The sequence below is a fragment of the Apteryx rowi genome, unplaced genomic scaffold (assembly GCF_003343035.1).
Source record: "Apteryx rowi isolate R43461 unplaced genomic scaffold, aptRow1 scaffold_311, whole genome shotgun sequence".
Classification (NCBI taxonomy): domain Eukaryota; kingdom Metazoa; phylum Chordata; class Aves; order Apterygiformes; family Apterygidae; genus Apteryx; species Apteryx rowi.
Window position 1 is genome coordinate 478,093 of NW_020449542.1, and position 21,638 is coordinate 499,730.

At 36.1% G+C, this 21,638-nt stretch overlaps 2 protein-coding genes across 10 annotated transcripts in view; one reads left to right on the forward strand and one right to left on the reverse strand.

The window, feature by feature from the left end:
* The window catches only part of PSPC1 (paraspeckle component 1), a 592,911-nt gene that overhangs the window by 115,111 nt on the left and 456,162 nt on the right, over positions 1 to 21,638 (forward strand). The window lies entirely within an intron of this gene.
* PARP4 (poly(ADP-ribose) polymerase family member 4) overlaps positions 1 to 21,638 on the reverse strand; it is a 52,034-nt gene that overhangs the window by 19,276 nt on the left and 11,120 nt on the right. For all 8 annotated transcript variants that reach the window (XM_026070500.1, XM_026070502.1, XM_026070501.1 and 5 more), the window contains 17 exons: positions 20,812 to 20,961; positions 19,372 to 19,509; positions 17,188 to 17,361; positions 14,888 to 15,048; positions 12,218 to 12,355; positions 10,913 to 11,011; positions 10,512 to 10,695; positions 9,607 to 9,763; positions 8,956 to 9,080; positions 7,118 to 7,249; positions 6,844 to 6,930; positions 5,659 to 5,823; positions 4,686 to 4,732; positions 3,167 to 3,248; positions 2,579 to 2,716; positions 580 to 775; positions 312 to 382 (listed from right to left, as the gene is read on the reverse strand). In XM_026070500.1, coding sequence (XP_025926285.1) covers positions 312 to 382; positions 580 to 775; positions 2,579 to 2,716; positions 3,167 to 3,248; positions 4,686 to 4,732; positions 5,659 to 5,823; positions 6,844 to 6,930; positions 7,118 to 7,249; positions 8,956 to 9,080; positions 9,607 to 9,763; positions 10,512 to 10,695; positions 10,913 to 11,011; positions 12,218 to 12,355; positions 14,888 to 15,048; positions 17,188 to 17,361; positions 19,372 to 19,509; positions 20,812 to 20,961 — 2,244 coding nt within the window. The remainder of the gene's footprint in view (positions 1 to 311; positions 383 to 579; positions 776 to 2,578; positions 2,717 to 3,166; positions 3,249 to 4,685; positions 4,733 to 5,658; positions 5,824 to 6,843; positions 6,931 to 7,117; positions 7,250 to 8,955; positions 9,081 to 9,606; positions 9,764 to 10,511; positions 10,696 to 10,912; positions 11,012 to 12,217; positions 12,356 to 14,887; positions 15,049 to 17,187; positions 17,362 to 19,371; positions 19,510 to 20,811; positions 20,962 to 21,638) is intronic.

The following is a 21,638-nucleotide window of genomic DNA, read 5'->3' on the forward strand; positions in this document are numbered from 1 at the left end:
GGAGAGGCATGAAACTCAAAAAGGTAAGTTTAGGGGAAAACACTGAAAAATGTCCTAACACTGATATCTACTAAGCTTCAAAATAACCACTTAAGCAGTCACTCAAAATCAAACTGGAATTAATATTCAGATATGCCTGTGCTTGTTGCTAGGGCAAACAGATTTTAAATAGACTAAATTATAGAAGAAATTCAAGATGTTGGCCTAGAAAAAAAGTAAAAAAGGAGGAAAATTTGTGCAAGTGTTTTACAATGATGAGTATTCCTTGCAAAAAAGTGTTCAATAGAATGCAGCCAAACTAATTTACTTACTGTAATAAACTCCTTCAGTGATGCCAGATCACCCAAGATGTCCTTTGAAAATGAAGAAAGTTCTGTGAAATCTGTGAATAAAGATTGATATTAAGAGCATTAAAATATTAAGCATGTGGCACCATTTTGGAAATAAAAGTTTAAGTTTTATGACTAGACTATCAGAGTAGAGTATTCCATATTACTGTACTAGGTGTTCCAGACCACAGTTTAGTCATGACAAGAAAGTAAAAGGTGGCTCTCATTTAAAAAGGAAACAAAAACTCACTTGTGCCAAATTTGACAACATTCACTCTTTGTCTTAAAGAAAACAGTTCCAAAGCATGTAAAGCAATCTGCTTTGCTTGCTGTAGGGCTGAACCTGCCATGGAATTGGAGCAGTCTAAGCAAATAATAATTTCATTGGACAGCTGCACTTCTTCAGAAGCTGTTACAAACTCTGGTTGGAATACAAGCATGCAAGCCTGAGGAGAGAGAAGTAAGATCATCATTGCAGTGGACAAATGTTACTTCATTTGAAGTGTACCCAAATTTTCTTATTATGGAATGAGAGCAGAATATAACTATATATCAAAGTTTTAGCAAATATATTTCATTTATTCTTAATATTTGAAAAGCGCAACCTCCCTGTCTTTTACCTGTTCTCACATGAAAAACAGGAGAAGGAATTTTGTGGGTTTTTTGTTCCTATCCAATTCATTCTTTTGCAATCAGCACTGGATTCACTTCTCCAAGTTAAAAAGTCCCAGATATTATGTTTTACAATCATCACTGCCACCATCAGCTTGTGAGAAGGTACTAGAACTAAAAAATAGGTGAAGCATAAAAGTGCCTATTGCCCTCTTTATGAGCAGAGGGGATATTAAAAAAAAAAACAAAAAACAAAAAACAAATGCTTTGAAAAGCCTGTCTCCAACAGGAGGGAAAGCTTCTGGAAACACAAACAGGAATTTCTTTCTCTTTCCTCACCTCAGGGGAATATCAATATTACTGTAGTCATCAGAAAGTAATCCCTAAACTAATCCCTTTAAACAAGCAACTCTGACTAAAGGAGGAAAAAACATAAAAGACATAACTAGACATAACTATCAAAGAAAACAATCTAATCTGTCATTTTACTTGTTTTAATCAATTTCAACACTGGATTAACAGGACTGGTAACACCAAGACTTTACATGTCACTTCTGCAGCATTTTGTCTTATTTAAGAAAAAACTTTGATAAGCAGCAGCTGAAAATAGCTAAAAGTGCCAGGGGCTCCACTCTTATCCTTGTGGTCACACAAAAATGCAGGGGAATGAGACAGTTTGTAATAACCTGCAATCACATATTTAAAGATATACTCTTAAGTGTTACACTTATTTCTCAGGCAAGAAATTACTGCCAGTAAAGACAAAAGAGGTTGAACCGATCCATCCTTTCTTCCCTAATCTTTCATTAATGTCTCCCAGGGCTGATGATGGGCTCTTCATGACATGGTCACAGCTGCAGCCACATCTGCTTCTGGGTAATCTGAAGCTGTGGAACTGCTATTTATTTCTCTTTTACTTATTAGTGAAAAAGATTAGCTTTAAATGCCTTTGCAAATAATCAGTGCAACAGTCAGAACTACACCAGAATGTGAAATTACCTAGGAAGGCCAAATCCCTTAAAATAAAACACTTACAGATTCTATAAACATTTGTGTGTGTGTTGTAAATGTAGCCCCTGCAAATTTAGCTCTTGAATCTACTTTTTTCTTTCTTTCTTTTTTTGCTGCTCTCTTATACGTTTTCTACATAACTGTCTGGAGAATAAAATAGCTTAAAATGCTGCTTATTTTTTAATCAATATAGTGACTGCATGACTCTGAAGCTACTTAGTTCCAGCCTCAGGCATGCAACATCTGTATCAAACACTGTAGCTGCATTTCTATGAAATACCAACTGCAGCACAATTAGAGAAAGAAAGTGTTTTAACAGAAATATGACTGGACACAGAGAGTTCAAAATGCACCTCAACATTTACTCTATTACAAGACAAAGGATAGAACAAAGGGGACAAGATTCTAAGTAACTGAAATGAAAAACTCATTTCTGGAGAATACTCAGCTTGGGGAGGGGGGGGAGGAACTGAACATTGTCCATGATGTGAAATTGTTCATCTTTTACCCATCAAAAAGAAACTGTTTCTGTCTATTATATTTTAGCATTGTCAGTATTGCCTCAGGAACAGTATAATAATGTGCATTTAATCCTGGAACTTGGGTCATGCCCACAATTACTGCACCTCACTCCTTTTGTTGGGATGCTTCTCTACCCACATCCGGGGTAGATAGACTTGAGAAATCCAGATTTCTAGAGCAAAGCCACTAACGTCCAAAGAGCTGTTCTCCACAGTCTTAATTACAGCCTTGCAATCTGTTTTCTAGAAAAGAAAAAAATCCATAGTCATTTAAATATTTATTTAGCAATAACAGTACAGTAAATGGTAATTACTTGTGCCAAACAGCATGTTTTAAAACAAACTTGTGATTTGTGAGGACAGGGAATGAAGACAGCACATTTAATGAGTAGTCCCAAAGGTTTTTGCTAAAAAGTTTATACAAAGTTTACAAGGTGCAGTTTCTACTTATGTAATGTATTTTAAAATACATTCAAATAAATGATATTTTAAAGAATATAAGTTTTTAAAGTATTTTAAAGCTTCAAGCACAAGAGAAGTTTTCATCTGAGACAGGAACAACCAGTCTGCACAATGAACCCTCTGTACAAACCAGACAGATCTAGTACACACACCTCCTAGCATAAAATGTCCTTTTAAAATATACAGCAGAACTGCAAAGGCAGATGCATAGTTATAGTGAAATTAATTTACCTTTATTTTAAGTTCATGTGTCCAACTATGTATGCATTCAATACTGTACGGCATCTCAATAGACATGTCCAAGGAGAATCCACTATATAAAGAGAAAGGAAGCGATCAAATGGCATTCTAGAATGGAAGATATTTAATCTGCATGCCATGACATCTCCATGAAAATGAGCTATGTTTCCTGTCCTTTTTAATTCTTTGGATAGAAGTGTGGAATAGCAAACTACCTAGACAAGTTTCTGTCCCTAGGATACTCAAAAAATAACCTTGCTGATTCACCTTCAAAGGCCAGAAGGGATCAACAGGTCATTTGACATGATCTCTATAACACACTAGCATTTTAACCAATTTTCTCCTCATTTAGTGTAATGTTTTATTTGTCTAAAGCATAACTTCCTAACAGACAACCAATCTGGATTTCAGAAAGAGCAAGTTCATAATTTCCTTTAACTAACCGTTCCAGTCCTTACTGTTAAAGTGCACACCACCTCCTCTCATTCGGATTGCAGTCATTGGTTCTTGTTAGTTGATTTTGTAGCCAGATTAAAAACCAGTCTGTCAGACGGTATTTTCCATCCCTGAGATACCTGATCTCTTTTCCCACACAATATCTATTCTTACGTGTTTCCCAATTTTTTCAGTTGAATTTTTCCTTCATATCAATTTAAAATTGTATTATAATTTTAAATACCTTTTCTACAGCTAGATGCCTATTATACAAACTGGTTAATTTATTCCTGATACATGGCAGAAACAGCATCAAACCTTTAGCACAGCAGTGTAACATTTCTATTAACAAGCAGTAAATATACTGAACAAAACCAAGATAATAGGAACCACCATTTCAAGATAATATAAAACTTGAGAAAATAACGGATGTAGTTTTGTGCCTGCTTTGTAGATAGAAGAAAAAAACTAGGACATGCTCATGAGAAATTTTCATGTTTTGTTTTTTTTTAAACTGAAAAGCCAACTCCTTGAAGAGCAGCTGTCTCTTTGGCATATTTACTGTTATTGCTACCTGATGGCTTTTGGTTTTGGTTAAGAACAGCCATCTGTGAAGTGTTACAGGAAATAAAATTATAATAATCAGTTTCCAACAAGTATTACTTTACCAGTAACATCATAGTTTCAAATGATTGTGAATTTTTATTTAAAATGCAAGTGGAAAGAAAGGCTAAAGTATTAAGTGCAATGATACTGCAAATATGAAGATCATGCGAGGCTCACTAGGTTATGTGACTTGGGAATTTATATAAAAACCTTAGTAAAAGAAACAAAATGAAGTATTTAGTGAAGAAAAAAAAGAATGATGCTTAATTAAAAATTATTCCCCTATGATAATAGCTAAGAATAACAATAGATGAGAATGAGAAGTGAAATTACTTTCATCTCTTGATAATGCTACCTGACATCACAATTTCCATACAAAGAGAAAAAAAGTTAATTTAAAACGATGTTTTACTTTAATGATCTAAAGTATTGACAATAAAGCAGATTAATATTAATGAAAGCAACTTACTTCTTTCGTGTATCTACTTGTTTAACATAAACCTTTTTTACCATATCCTACAAAATAAAAAAGAACTTTTAAACTGCATCACTTTAAAAATACTTGTATGCTACTCCACTTTCATTCCACTTATATTCATATTTCATATTTCATTCCACTTATATTGCTAAGCTGGGATTGCATGGAACCCTCTCTACTTTATTTATTCATATAGATGTTATCTGAGCATAACAGTAGCTAAAATTCAGATGAACCTGCATATGCTTCTCTCCCACAATTAAACCGCAGAACTCAGCATAATACAGCTTTGAGGTAGAAGGCAGGTTTGTCGAAAAGTTGGAAATCTGATACAGCTGTATGATTTCACAGGAGCTGCATCACAAAGAACCAGCATTTAAACAGAGAGATGACCTCCCCTCCCACCTGGAGAACTCTGGAGCCATCAAGGGCACCCAAGGAAACAGATGGGCAACCTTGTCCATGAAGCAGAGAAGGATAATAGAGTGTTTAGCGGATGCTCAGCTGTTGTTTCATGATGGAGGTAGTGTCTTTCTTGCAAACAAATGCATTGTAAATGTCTGCAAACATCTTGTGAAGGAGGAACAGCAGTACAGAAGCACCAGATAATGCAGAACAAAATATGACATCTAACTGTTGACACTATATGTCTAACTATATGACATATAACATGTTTCAACTTAAGTCAGCTTTCTAAGTACTGCAGGTGTAAATAAATCCTCAGAGATAGTTAGAAGCTTTCTACCAATTGCAGCACTCCTGCTTAAGTTTGTGCTCACATTGCTTTTTGGCACCCTCGTTACGACAAGAAAGGTTGCAAGCAATTATCTTTTAATAAGAGACTAAAAGGAAAATAATCATGACTGTACAGAAGCCTCTTGCGTAACTACAATCTGCTAGGCACAGAACTTCTGCTTCAAAACAAAAAGATGCCGAAGACGCTATTTTAAGACTTTTAACAAACCTGTGTGTTCTCATTTAATGCTTTGTCCTGTTGCCATGGTGACACAGAAGCAGGCAAATGAAAGGAGATACAACCATTATGAAAACTCAGTTCAGTGATATAGGAGATTTTGATGAGAACTGTAGAGTTGGGAGGTAAGTTTCCAACACTTATTACAAAAATATCCTTAAAAAAAAAGTGGGGGAGGGGGAGAGAGAAGGGGAGAGGAAGTTGTGATATGTGCTAATTTGTTACATCAACTCGGGAAGTGATTGTACGATGAAACTAGGCGCTAAGTACGGGCTAAACTACAACATCCTGTAACGAAAACATGTCCCCCACCCGAGATGATTCCACTGAGCTAGCGAAACTGCAATGTTAGTTTAGATTACCTAATATGGCGGTACTGCACAACTGTATTGTGAAATGTGTGCACACGACCTGAAGGTCATCACTCACAACGCCGAGGAAGACTGCAGCCTTCATCCCCGCTGCAGAAGACCCCCTAGCAACAGTCGGCGCAACCGCAGAAGTTACAGGAAGTGCCACGTATACCCGGAACTAGAGCCGCATATAAGGAGACTGTGAGCGGGGGAATTTTGCGCGCCGTTGGTGGAGCGGAGGCTMYCTGGCYGYCCAGCRCTGTTTTGCTTACTTGTGACTTGCTCAGTTATTTTATTAAATTGGAATTTATGCAACCCAGTTAGAGTGGTCGTTACGATTTGTCACGTTTACCTATAACAAAGTGGCTAGCTTTAATGACATTGTTAAAGCCTGCACTTCCCCCCCCCCCCAAAATTTAATTGTTGTTTACATATGCTGAGACCAAATGCTAGCACAGAAAGTACTATTTGAAATGACAAACCTTTAATAGTTCTTTAAGATTTCTGGGCCAAACTGACCAATATTAACTAAAAAAAAAAAATTATTCTTTTACAAAAAAAGTTTGGATTTCTCTACAAAGAAAAGCTCCAGAAAGAGAAGTATCTTATATAAGCTGTAGGACATACTGAAAGAAAAAATACTAGTTTTTAAAAGTGATCACATGTACTGTCTAAATAAGTTCCAATAAAAAGGAACTTCCCAATAAAGACATGATTCTGTAAAGATTCCAAGGGAATATTCACTCATGTCCAGATAATCTGTCTCTAATCTGACCATTACAAAATTTTCATATAGGTAAACAAACCACCATATTCAACATACCGGTGCATCCTGGTCCATTAGATAAGCTCCATCACCCTGACTGATAGCTTTGCTATATTCCCTATGTGCTTGTTTCTTTTCTTTAACCTACGAAAGATTGTTCCAAAATGAGTTATTTCATTTATATATACAGAACACTTAGCCAATATTATTTCAAATGACATGACTACCTTGAAATCTAGTCAAGTGGTAACAACAAAGAACTTGAGAAAAAACAAAATTAAGTGCTTTCAAATCTTGAGATTGGATGCATCAAAGTGCAATAACATTTTACCTCTCCAATGATGTGTTTTCCATTGATAAAAGCTTCAAATCCACACACAGCAGCTTTATCATCCAAAGGAAAGACATATTTAGCTTCAATCGGACTACTGTTTTGATTGGTGTAAGTCTGAAACATCACTACCTGAAATGAGTATTTCTTTCATAACTCTGTAACATTAAAATACGATAAAAACAGCAGTATTTCAAGTGTAACAGCATAACTGCTTTGTACTGCAAAATGTCAATAAGTACGCCCTAACTGGAAGACTTATGTGTACATTAGAAATTAGTGTAAAACGTTCGCCAGTGCTTGAGGAATAGGTACATCCAGAAACATGCAAGGAGCTGTGGAACTTTTAAACTCTAAATCATTAATCAAATCTCTTCCACAAGAAGAGTAAGCCATGGCCTTCTAAAGCTCATTTGGTGTACTGGCAGAGCTAGAGCTGTCAAACTACTCTTTACAAAAGAAGAGTCCACATTAAAAAGCCACCACTGCAATATGTCTAAGATAGTTTCAAGGCCGTAAAGACTAAACAAGAAGGAAGATTAAACCTTCAAAGAAAATTGGTCTATTTTTAAGATATACTGAAAGGGATGTTTGAAAAAGCCAATATCGCTTCTATAGGTGTAGTATCTATCTTCTAATGACAGAATTTCTGTCTTTCAGGTGGCAGATAGTCCGACTTTCTTCCTACATCTGTTCTTCTGTTCACTTCTTGTGTCCTAACAAGATTCCAGGAATTTCTCATCTCCCTTTGCTGGCACTTTTGTTGTCCCTTGTCATCTGATCATTTCTGATTTATGCTCTATTCCTCAGCCTTGGAGGCTATTTTCTGCTTTGGTAGACTGGGTCATAGAACAGATGCTACTAGATAGTAATTCATTTCCATAGAAAAACAGACTAAAAAAAGACATTCTCTCATGAGAGGAACAGTTGCTCAAATCAGAATCAGACTGACCAGACAACAGTTGCCAGTGTCAGAATAATATAAGCACAGGCTTCTTTAAAATCTCTTTTTTTTTTTCCTGTTTTTTCCCTGCTCTCTTTACTAAGGCTTTAGCAACAAATAACAACATAATTTGCTTTTAAGGAGCTACTTTGGCACTGGAAAACCCTGAAAACAGATTCCCATGCAGCGAGACATGCATGCCAGAATTCAGTAGAACCAGGCTTTAGCGTGGTTGAGACCACTCTATACAGAACTCAGTTGCAGGGGGAAAATTGTGGAATTACATTGCAGGATAGGAAAAGACCCATGACTTGATGTAACAAAACATATTTGTAGGGCATATATATTAAAAAAAAAAAAATAATAAGGTAAGCCCTTAACTTTGCTTGGCTAACTTTTATTAGCTAATTTTCAGGTTAGAATAGGAAGTTCTTTTTACTTGAGACAGCTAATTTAGGTTGTCTAACCAAAGTTAAAAACAAACCACAGAAATGTAATTCCAGAGACCTTTAATCATACCACGCATTTCTTACTGGTTTCTAATTCAGTTAGCCAAACGATTAGCAATAAAGTTTTCAATAGAGAAGAGAATGCGTAAGCTGCTGCAAAAAGTTCCTTTTCAGTGCTGACTAGATGACTCAGAGGCAGAAAAAAAAAAAACTTTGAAAAATAAAGCCAAGCCTTTCACTGACCAAAGAATTTTTGGCATTTGTTTGACTGTGCTTCTCTAAGAATAAAATTTGCTTTCTCTCAGTTTCAGAACTTGTCTTCATTTAGAGATAGAATTGCCATTTTTTTTTCCTTTTTTTTTTTAAACAACTAAAGTGCTATATAACAATTGGAATAATATTTCAGACCTCCATAATGGAAAAGGACAGTAAGTAGTGTACTCTACCTGTGCTACAAAGTCTATTATCCTCCCCTTGATGTTAACACTTTTCAGAGGGACAAGATTTCCCAATCTGTCCTGAAGACCAGTTTTTACAGCATTCACAAGATTCACACTTGGGAGGGCATAGCCTAAACAAAGAGTTTAAGAAAGATTAGAAAGTTAGCTTTTGAAATATATATCCAGGAAAGTGGTCTGAAAATAATCCTATCCATCAATGGCCCATATTTATCTATGCAATTCAGAAGACACAAATTAAAAGTAATACTCCGTTTCTTTTAGGAATACTTGTGTTTCATTGCTACCTGAGCATGATAGGTCTTTAAGGTCTTATGAAGTCTTTGTTTTAAAACTTGGATTTGAATTATTTAAGACCATCTGATGATTTATGCAAAAGCATTTCCTGCTAGGTCTCTTGAAACACGCTCTGACAGAAGGAGTTGCAACTGCTCTCGGTAATTACGCCTATAGGAAATCTGTTAAACAGATGCTATAAAGATGCCACATGGTCATGTCTAATTTGGCAACATCTGCAAATCAACTGCAAATTAATTTTTATTAAAATGTTAGTTTCATACAAGTACTCTAGAAAGGGTTCTGATAAATATTTAGGATATTCTTGAAGCAATCAAGCTACAAACAGAAAACATTTCTTACTTTCATGCTGTAAAGGATGTTGTGACACTGGCTGATCTTGCTCCAGTTCCACCCCAGTTCCAGGCTGAAATGGTTTTACATGGTCTTCAGCAACACAAAACTTAACAACATATCTAATTTTAACCTGATTGGTTTTATACACAACAAATTCATCATCCTGGTGGAAAAAGAAAGACATTTTACAAGAAAAGCAAAGCCACAGGTATTATTTCAAAAAAACCTGCAAACTGATTAAGAGGTGAATCTAAATGGCACATCGTATTGGATAAATAATAAAAATCTGCCAGTTTTTTTCACTCCCCTAAGCACTCTAACACCTGCATTTGCATCTCTTCTACCTTCTTATTTTGTATTCTCCACAGTCCCTCCTCTCTCTAAAGCACAACATTTCCTCAAAAGAATTAACAATAAAACACCCCAAATCCAAACTTCAATGGATACCTAGACAGCAACTGTATTTGTGTACTGGTACAGCTATAATCCCTGCCTTGGAGTATAGGCCTTAATAAGGACAGAGACTATGGTAGTTGGGTTCACTTACAAAACAATGAACCTTCCATGGTGGTTACTTCTTATTCCATACAAGGCAGGATATCATTTCCAAATAACAACTCCAATATCAAATCTCAGATATTTATACAATAATTCAGATATAATAAAATTGTTTTTTCATTTAATTATTTTTTCTTGCAAAAATTTTAAATCTTTTTACAAATAGTAATAAAGAGAGCCTTAGAAGTTTTATATGCACTTTACAGATAGTAAGACAGATAGTCATTTTACTCACTGCTATCTAGTGATTTAGTGTCTGAACTGAAATACAGGTTACATTCTATTATCTATCACTGGTACAATACATCCAAACTTGGTGTCTTTTCAAGTGCCCAATACCGTAGGAACAGTACCTCAAAATCTGAGGAGACATCTGTTGTTTTATGAACTCCATGCACACTGTCATAACCTGATGGTGCACTATTTAATGAAAAATTTCGTTGATACAAATCCAAGCAGGAGCCAAGTGCCACATCACAAACTGCCAGGAGTCGAGTTCCATCCATCACACTGGGCGAAGAATACTTAACACTGGCACTATATGTAAAGAAAGATCATAGACATTTTATTAAAATTGATGTAAATATAAATGTCATAAAAGCTTAAGAATTCACAAGTATTTCTGGAAAAATGGTCAGGAATAAATTTTATGATTAAATTACCTTATAAGTATTAAACATTGTATCTACTTAACTTGGAAAGTCAAAAGAATACAGAAAAGGCAAAATAAAGAAGATACCATGGTCATTCAGACCTAATAGAATCACTGAAGTAAATGCCACTGCCCAGATTCCCAGCGTCAGTTCTCTCCAGGCCATGATCTTCAACGACCACTTTTGGCATAAGGAGTCCTCTAGAAGGTGGGGGGAACAAAAAAACAAACAAAAAACAAAACAAAAAAACAAACCACAAGTGAAGCTCAAGATATTTGATGTTTTTTGTATATAGCATTTGGGCTAACTCAAATTGTGCAATAACTAATTACAGAGGATTAAAACAAAATACACTTTACAGAAACCACCCATAGAGACTCAAGGAAGCCTATTCATCAAAAAAATAAATCCCAAGGCAATACTAGTCATCAAGACTGATTAATATAAGCAATAAAGACTGTTTGCTTTTCCTATGTTTAGCAGAATGCATCTAAGTAAAAAAAGGAGTTTTAAAGGCAGAATGAGGGGGAATGATACTTGGAAACATTTTCAGTGTTTGATTTGCAAACATATTAGTGTAGAGATACCATCCTTAGACTTTTTATAAGACATTTGATTTATTACTGATGGATGCCCACGTAAACCTTTTGCATAAAAGGAATATAAAAAGACAAAACATTTAAGTAAGTTCAACAGTTTTGTAATCTACAGTTAAAGTCTGCAGTGTGAGGAAAACAGAATGCTAATATGACTTTTGAAATAAATTTAGTTTTGACGGTATTATACATCAGACATGCTCTTTTCAACATCCTTAAATTTTCAGTATCTGGTATTCATCACATGTGATGGGGATTTAAATATAATGTAGGCAGTATTAGGTTATATTATTTTAGCCATGAACATTATTGCCATGTTTGAGAGAACCCATGGAATTTGGTCATAGAACAAGATGCCAGGTTACTCCAGAAAATTAAGTGGCATATTTTTAAATGATCATAAAGTGGTCATGGAGAAATAACGTATAGAGGTAGGAGGAGGACATCATTGGAATTCTTTCCTGAAATACAGGATAAATTATCCACACAGCCATTATTCTCCCTACTTTCTCCATTCTGTTGTCTTTCATGTGGATTTAAACTATGCTCCTCACCACCATATCCAAACACTTGCATCTCAAGTCTAACCCACTTGGAGAGTAATTAAATTCAACATTACAAAAGACCGATTTTCCTTCTAGAGGTCTGTAGAAGTATACTGACATATCTATATAAATGTTAACAGTAAACAATTAGGTTAAACATAATGTAAAAGGACTTTATAAAAATCAATTTATTAAGTCAAAATATACTTAAGAAAATAATTAATCCTGATTCAGCTTCATAAAAAAAGGTAATGTAAATTTTTACCTGCAAAGAATTCCCACAAAGTTGCGCACAGGTGATGCATGGAATAGGGACTGAATATTTCCAAGACTGCTCAGAAATTCTGCTGTTTCACCTATTCTGCTGACCCTATATACTTGTAAAATTCTCACTGGACAGTCACTGCAAGGAATTTGAAATTATCTTTGAGATCATATGACTTAGAAAGTGCATTCGAGATCAATCTACTGCTAAGAGATAAAGGCTGATTGTAAATCTCAAATTAATGTTCAATTTTTTTTTTTGCAACTGTTAGAGAAAAAAAGATAACAGAGCATTTACTGAAATCACTGGAGATACTAAAAACCTAGTGACTAAAATCAAGTGCTACTTAGAGACATTTAGAGATAAACCAAAAATGTTTTTTCATGCTTAAACTCAGATGAAATTATCTCATTTGACATTTTGGGACCTAAATTCAAAGACGTGACATATAAAACTCCATATATCTCTATGTGGCTCAGAGTTCATTAGCATCTAGTTTTTACAAGCAGACTTACCTTGCACTAAAAATTCTGAGAACACTCAGATAACGCACTGTCTTGGCTGAACTAAACATCTTGGCATTATAGTTCAAGTTATTTGGAGGTAGTAACTTAGACCTCCCAATTAAAAAATACACTTGAGAGGAGAAAAATTTGGGTTGCAATCCCACCTTCCACAAGATGTATGCATTTTACATACCATAGTTACTGGACTGAGCAGTCACTGGGATTCATGTCCTTCCCTTCTTGTGATTACACTAAGCACCAGAGCCAGATTTTCTCTCTCATCTTTATCCTTGCCAGCTGAACGCTCTCCTTAGCTATGGTGTAAAGGCCTGGGTGGGGAACAGCACGCTCACCACCTCTAGTTAAGGAGTCTGGTATGAACACAGCCTTGGGATGCACTTCCTCAGGTGACAGACTGTGGACTCAGGACTGAGCTGCTTAGCAGTGTCAAGACAGACGTACCTTAAGAAATACTCAGAAGATGATTTTTAGGATTCTGGGATTCCTGACTGTGACATGGTGATGTACTTTGGGATTTACAAAGCAATTCAGAAAAGGCTTATGGATCACAATGATTAGATACCAAAAGCAGGTATTACCTGGAAATTAAAAGCATAAATCAAACAGTTATGCTTTTAAGGCCCAGTGAACTTCAGTCAGACTTGAGTTCCTAAGTGCTAAAATAATATTGGTAAATAGGACTTGCACTTTTCTGTATTCTTGAATACTTTACTCAAACTGTGTGGCTTCTGTTAAGGATTGTAGATATTTTATGTCCTAATTTATGAAGCTGCTATATAAAGGTTTTTTTTTTTTTGAAACTACTTAGACACTGATCCTTCAATACATTTCTACTGCAGTTGAATTTTTTTTCCCCCCAAAACAATTGTTTTGTGACAAAAAATAGAATTGCAAATACAGAGACTGAAAGGGACTAAATATGCTCCAGTTCTTGCAATGTAATTATGCTTTTTTATATCCTGTTTAAAAGTAAAGTCAAAACTTTCTGGGAAAATCCTGTGCTTATTAGTTGGATGACTTATATGGTACATAGTATAGTCTCAAGACCTAAGTTAGCTAAGATAGGTAACCGCTATGCACAAAGAGTAGTTCGGATGACAGCTAGTTCACAAAAAGTTTATTCATTTGGTTCTGTCAAAGAAAGAACCAGAAGATGGAACTGAGTCACAAACTATTGTTGTATTAATTTTAAATGCCTTAAGTATAAACAAAATGTCATCAACTGCTCACAACTACTGAACTTTCCTGAAGCCAAACAGAAGTTTTCACATTCCAAGCACAGTGCTCTTTCCATACTTGATCAATACACATTTGAGTGCAACTGGTTAGTAACCAGTATTTTCGAGGTAGGTTTAGGCCTGAGCAAAGGTCCAAGTTGTTTAACAATGTAACTACTCAGTAGGAACAAACCTGAAGTGACTATATAAGTGTGTAACTGAGGGCCATATCATTCTTCTCTGTATTAAGATCTAGTCATTGATTATTTCATTTCTAGAACCATTAATCTCTTAAACCATCCCTTTAACCTTATTTCACCATATTTACCCATTTTTAATTACTTAAAAAAGACAGAGGTCAGTTATAACCCAGTTAAAAGTCAAGGTCAAGAACATTAAATAAAATCACAGGCAAATCTGCAGAATAACTTTCCAAAAATATATAATGTTTACACAACTGAAAACTATTTCAAAAGGAACAGGAAGTTCTGTAAATATTCAAGAGATGACCAAGTACTCCCCCCATCATCAGTGTCTTCTAATAACACACAGAAAATTTGTTTTGTTTTAACTCAGCAGAAAGTTATACTATAAAATACCTGAAAATAAACACTGAAAAGCAGAGAAAACAAGCCTAAAGCCTATATATCCTATTTCACTAGCTTCTATAAATAGACAGCTTTTCAAAATTAAAAACTGAACAATGTCATTATTTTCAGTTTTCTGAATTTACTTCCATTTGGTTCTAGTATAGGTTATGGTAAATATGTCTGTTCTGCAATCCCATTAGCTCTAGAGAGAACATCATATTCACATCAATCAACGCTGCACCGTAACAAAACCTGATAATTCAGTCCATTTTAGAGGTATATCGTGCACTGTCCCTTGAATGGTATAGAATCATTGTATAACTACTAAACACTCACTTGTGATTGTTTTTTAACAGTTGTTCTTTAACACTGAGAAATTCATAACTCTCTGAGTCAACAGCTTCAATCTTGCACCTTAGAGCCTGGTATTTGGCCAAAGATGATGGGTTTGGGCATGACATATTTGTTTCACGTATATTAAGCATGTCTCGGATTAGCTAGAAAATAATGACAGAAATTACAATTGTTGCATGATTAACACATATGAATGAATAATAAACATTAACTTTTTTCAGTGAATTCTGTTGCAAACGAATACTTGGTACATTTTTAATTAAGGAAACACTCAGGCTGAACACAAAACTGAGACTGAATTATATAAAGTTACACTGTAATATCACTGAAGTGGAATATGCAAAAGAACATTTTCACTTGTCAGATATAGTAAGGAACAAGACCAAAACGGCTATTGCATCCCATAAAAACAAATCAGAAGAAAAAGGAATACGAGAAATAGTTAGACTGCTTTTGTACAACTCCAAATCAAGTTCCTGATGGAGCCTGCTCATAAAAGCTCCACAAACCAGAATTCATGGTCGGCTATTGTTTTCATTTCGCTTGCAAGGCAACCCTTACTTATTAGAATCCGTCATATATTGTCACTGGTGCCACTATCTAGTTAGGGCAATAGAACAACGCATTCATGTAATTTTCACAGACCAGGAAAAAAGAGGACAGTTAATAAAATTTTAATACTACATTTCACTAAGTCATGGGAAAGGTGTACGAGACATAATAATTTCTGATATCAGGAATACTTCCAGATTAAAGACACTATTAACATTTACTTTTTTACCCCAGTAGGAAGCCTCCCTCTCTTTACCTTTCCCCCTTTGTATTTTGTAACTCAAAGACTGACCTTTGGGTATCCTTTGCAAAAACAAAGAGGGATCTCTAGCACAATCTATGCAATTTACATTATAATTGTGATACAAGGAAGAAATTCAAGTTTGTTCTACAGTTACAAGTGTGATATAGCTGACAGGGCCCTGAGTGCATCTCACTTCACCCGAGGGTCTAGTTGCCTGGGCTCGGGGCCAGCTTTGACAGTACAGCTGTAAGGCCTTGAAAAAGCTGTGAGAAGCCCCAGCAGGGGCATGACCTACCTTTACTCAGGAGCTGCCTTTAAGCTCCAGCTCTTGTCCTTGGTCTCTGGCTGAGCTATGTTGCAGATATGTCTGCACCTGGCCTGGTACTTCCCCAGTTCTGACTGATCCTGTGGACTTGACTTCCTGGCTTGACCTTGGGCCTGCCAGACAAGGCCATAATGATGAGGTGATCTGGACTGCTGTCTGCCCCTGGTTACTGCCACCGGCAGTCACCGTCACCTGCTCTGCTCTTCTTGTTTGGTACTGCGGGCCTGTGCCCTTGCTGGTGAGGTAACTGTCCTGGCCTTCCTCACCTTCCCTCCTGGCTCGCCTGCCCTTGCTGCTCCCCGACAGCTGCTGGGTGTCAGGGCTCTGCCTGCGCGCACGCTCTGCACCCGTCAGCACCTGCTCCCTGGGCAGCCTGAGAATTTCCCAGCCACTCTGCGAAGATGAGACGGAGGACTGATTTGCAACAGGGCAACTGAACTCCTGTCTGCCTGAACTCCTAGCCAGCTTAAAAATGAACTCATTAACACAGGAGACCTAAGGGGGAGTGGTGGTGGGAGATTTTCCTAGGCAGGACAGCTGGCCTTACACCAACTGACAAAACACTATTTGTATGTTTAGATGTGCTGATTAGCTTCTTGCACAGAGAATCCAGGCAGTCTGGCAGACTACACACCCTCTCCCCCCCATTTTGTGCTGTAGATGTAGGAACTGACCAAACTGTACATAGGTAGATAATTTTAAACAGCTTCTTGAAACTGTTCCTGCATATGTAGTAGAGATCACACAGAACAGTCTTCTGTGCACTAATAAAAGAGTTAAGATATGTTCTGTATTAATTTAAGATGATCAATAGAAACTGATTATGTGTATGCTGGAGTGGTTACTAAGGCCAGCTGGATTATAAGAATTCACCAGAAAAAGTTTTGTGAATCTCAGTTGATCCAGCTGAAGATGCCATCACAGAAATTGCAAAGGAGACGCCTGTCAGCATCCATACCTTGACTGGTCTTCCTGTTCAACAGGTTCAATTCCCCACCAAGAGCGTTACTCTACGCAAGAGATCTCAATAAATTAATTTTTTAAACTAATACTGTCTGTGACTGGCTGCACAAAATACCCAGTCAACTTATCTAGTGAGCACATTTAAAACTGATACAGCACAGTGCAGATCAGGAATTACTAGCAATCTGGAAAAGTTACCTGACAAAGGTCCTGTTTACTAGATAACAGCTTTTTGGAAACATTATAGTCTATTCCAGTTTTGTGACGTATAACTTGATAAAATTCCTTTATCATCACTTGCAGTGCCACCTCATTTGCTCCCTCATCCAGTGCATTCTTTATCTGGAGTAAGATACCTTCTGCTTTGCTCACCTATAAAAGAAGAGATCATTAAACTGGAAACCATCACAAAATTGCAGAAAAAGCACAAAAAAATAAATATTGAAAATGGATCATTTAATTCCACATTGAAATTCCACTTCAACTTTTTGTTAGTGCAATATCGACAAAATATTTTTCTATACTAGGATATGAAATTTAAAACTTGGATATTATTCTGTCCTTATACTTGACTACTTGCAAAGCACCTCAGTAGAGCTAAGAGCCAGTAAAATAACCTCCATAAAATAATACAGAATATGAATTAGATCGAAAGATAATGCTCTTTAACTTCTTGCTGATTCACATTGTCAGCTCTAATGCATTGATGAAATAATGACAGAAATTAGTTTAATACGTTTCTTATGAAATTTCTAAGTGCACTAATTTATCCTAAAATACATAAAGCAGAGCAGAAGTCCTGTTTATAACATGCAGCCTCTAGATCACAAGAAAGTAATGATTCATTAAATACTTTGTCCAGACAGACAGGACATAAATTTGCTTTTATTTGTACACTGCCTCTCAAATGGAAATTTTTCACAGAATACTCATGTTATTTGATCTTCTCAGGGCAGGAGGGAAAAGGCAAAGTGGCTTTACTTTACATGAACCATAGGCAACAGGCAGTAAAATGTTGATATTAGAGGCTGCATAACAAAGTCTTACTGCAGTTCCAATATTGACCCAAGGCTGGTCTCTGTCTTGCAAAAGCCTTTGGAAAAAGGATGGAGAGTTAATCTAACTGAACGGGAATTCACTTAATTATTGTGTTTCAAAAATCAAGAGATTTTTTTCTTCCTGGACAAAAGTTATTTCTCTTAAAATTAATTATTAGTGGGAAAAGTTAGTGAAAACAGTTTTATCATATCCTTATAGGTATGTGCTTTGGAATACAGAATCTTTTAGGTCCATGATTCGGCTCTTGCAAAAGCTATCAATGATTGAACACTATCAAATTTGGTTTGTTCACCTATCTGAAACATGTTAGGAATCTTCATATCCAAACAATTGCATCTCATAAAAAGCATTTACCACAAAAAGCATTTCATTTTTGTCTTTGCTGATTTATGAAATGCACTCATTACTATCTCTGAGTACACAAAATATTCCTAATGTACTGCTTACTCACCAATGCCTAGGCAAATGTATATTCCACTTCAAAAAGTTAAAGGCATATTCTCCTACCATACATCTGCTGCTGAAGAACATCAAAACTGAGTTTTATGTAATAAGATAAGGGCAAGGACATTCCAGAATTGAGAAACTTTTATTGGCAAAGCTCTTCCAATTTAAAACCAACATATTCTCCAACTAACTTTGCCTTCAGTGGTGACAGAGATGAGCAAAAGTGCCTTCTTAAACAGCCAGGCTTTAATCATATGAATAAATGTTAACCTCTTAGGCACCTAGGGAGCAAAGCAAAACTACTGAAGTATGTGGAAAAGTGTGATTAAATGAACCCTAGAGTTACAGAGGGGTGGATAGGCAGTTAGTCTCAATAACAGCTGTAATATATAAAGGCCTTCAAAAGTAGCCATGTGTTAATTACATGTCTCATCTGATAATACAAACATGGACTATAATTAGAACTATTTTTCCATTACTAGATAATGTCTGGCTGAAGTATGATTGAAACATATTGGCAGGGGACAATAACCTACTATTTATGCACACTTCTAGCATACGAAAATAAAGGACTGTCTTCTTACGTGCCTCAATTTACCTCACAGAAGGGTTCCTTCCATAAGGATTGTGTAAATCACTATAAAATGGAAAAGACAACCATCTGCTCTAGGGAGTACTGCATGTTTTCAGTGTTGTAATTCTCAAAATTTGATATCAAAATTTCTGAAGCATGGATATGCTTAAGTACAGTATTATCAAGTGTAATTCCAATCCCAATATGTGAAACAACGTATTTGTTTGCTGGGAAAAAAAAAGAAACTTACTTATAGTAGTTTTTATCTATTCGTTCCCGCAGAATAACAAGAATTAACTTACATCATTGAGGCTTATGTTTTTTACTGGTTCAAGTAGTAAACTATCCAGGTGACCAAGAGCTTCTGCCCAGATCAATTCCACAAAATCGCTAACTTCCTGACATAAAGCACTTGAATTTATGGCTTCTTCTAGAAGTAACTGTAGTAAAACAAACACAATTCAGTGAAAAGACAAAGATGCAAGTCCCTTAAGTTCTTGCTCAGATAAACAAACTCTCCTATAAGCAATACAGTACACAATACACATTCAGGTTTAGTACGATTTCTTCAGTCCCATCAACTTAAGGGGAAGATTTGTCTTCTGAGTGGAGAGCATGAGAGGCAGGTGACCATGGCCTGCTTGAAAGCTGAGATGTAACGTCTGGGAGAAGATAGAAGTTGATTTGCTTGAGGTATCTTTATCAGTACCCTGTAGTATCAGGGGTACAAACATAGCAGTCTACAGATCTCAACCATTTCCTTTTTTGCACAGCTGGTAATAGAACAGATGGATTCAAATGGCCATTCTTTTGTACCATCTGTAATAGATGACTGTTGTATCTCTAGTTCAGAAAGCCCCGGTGGGAAAGATATTCCTTTTGTGAAAATAAAAATTGAAGCAGCAAAGCTACAGGACAATAGAAAGGCCATGAAAATCAGTGCAGTCCATACATCCAAAAGAGTTGTGAAAACACAGATTTTCTCATGTGTATTTGAGGAACACTTTCAGTTGAACACTTCGTTTTTTTCTCACTGTTCTTCAACCCCAGCAGCTAACATTAAACTTGACATTTCCACTAGTTATCATACCAGTTTGGACACTCTACATTACTTGTCTATATGGCATCTACCACATGGCTTCTGAGATCACTAGAGGAGGTATGTAGGCTGGATATAATCTAGGTGCCAGTTGTGATCTAAAATGCAAGTTAACTGTGGTAGAAGAGAAGTAGGTAGCTTATAGTGAGAAAGGTTTTTCTCATTTACTTTTTGTGACACTACAACTAATTTAAATAGCAGTAAAATGTTGTCTGAAATATACTTCTGGGACCAGAAGTATATTGGTGGGAGTCCTGGTACTGATTTCAGTAAGATCTGCATCAAGCCTGTGAAGCCTTGCATGCATGCGAAATAATTATGACAGTCTAAGTTACACATGACACAACAGTTCCGGTTGCTATATTAGAACATCGCTGTTTAGGCATCACATTCATTTTGATAATGTGCCTACTGAGAATATATGCTATAATGAAAATGACTTTATATGCTTTTAATGTGGTTACACATGTGCAGCATTCACTCAATATTCAAAAAACCAAACCCCAAAACTTTTACACACAAAGTTTCCTTTAACTTATGATTATATCACTGCAATCAAGACGATGTTTACCACATTCAGAAAGCTGAAAACAAAAATAAATAATGAAGGACAAAAAAGCGTAAACATGGAAGTTGTACTAGCCTTTTGCAGTTTTGTAGAAGCTAAAGATTCTGCTTTGGGTGGAAAAGTTTCTCTTAACAGGAAATTCTGGCTCTTCAGGTCTGCAATGAAAGCCTCATAGTTTTCTCTAATTTCTTCAGCAGTCTTAGTTATTATGAATTGTTTATTGTTCTGTAATTTAAGAGTATAAAATTAGTCAGAGAAACTATACGGAGATGTACAGAGTTAATTTTACAGCCCACTGCTCTAACAGCTGACAAATCCACACTTAACTTCTGGGTTTTTATTTAACAGGCTTCCAGTAAGGCAGTGCTTTTGTGAGGGTTTGTGGGACAAGAAGAACAAGCACAAGGCTCTACTCACAAACCCCATAGTGACAAGATAATTTATTCCAGCATGCATTTAGAAGAACCTGTTCTACCAACTGAGCTAGAACTGATAAATAAATGATTCAAAACTATAAATCAAGATTTCTTGTCCAAATTCATCCCTGATTCAGCTCCTTTGACTTGAACCTAACATTGTCACAATGACACTGACTGGTATTGTGCTATACCAGATTGCACACATAACTCGTATTCAGAGAAATATGTTTAGGCTGCCCTCAAGAACAGCCTTGCTGTCAAAAGTATGTCCAGAATATTATTCTCTATAGCATTTTAGCCCTTAAGTATGCCATTATACAGTTTAGATATTACCACAAACATGTATATGAAAGCAGGTACATTCGGAACCATGCTGTACTGCTGCCTAGTACTAAACCAGCTCTTCTGAGAGTGCTGTAGACATACATAGAGAAGTTAACTTTGAATCAAATTTATTATGATAAAGCTAGCAGAATGACTTCC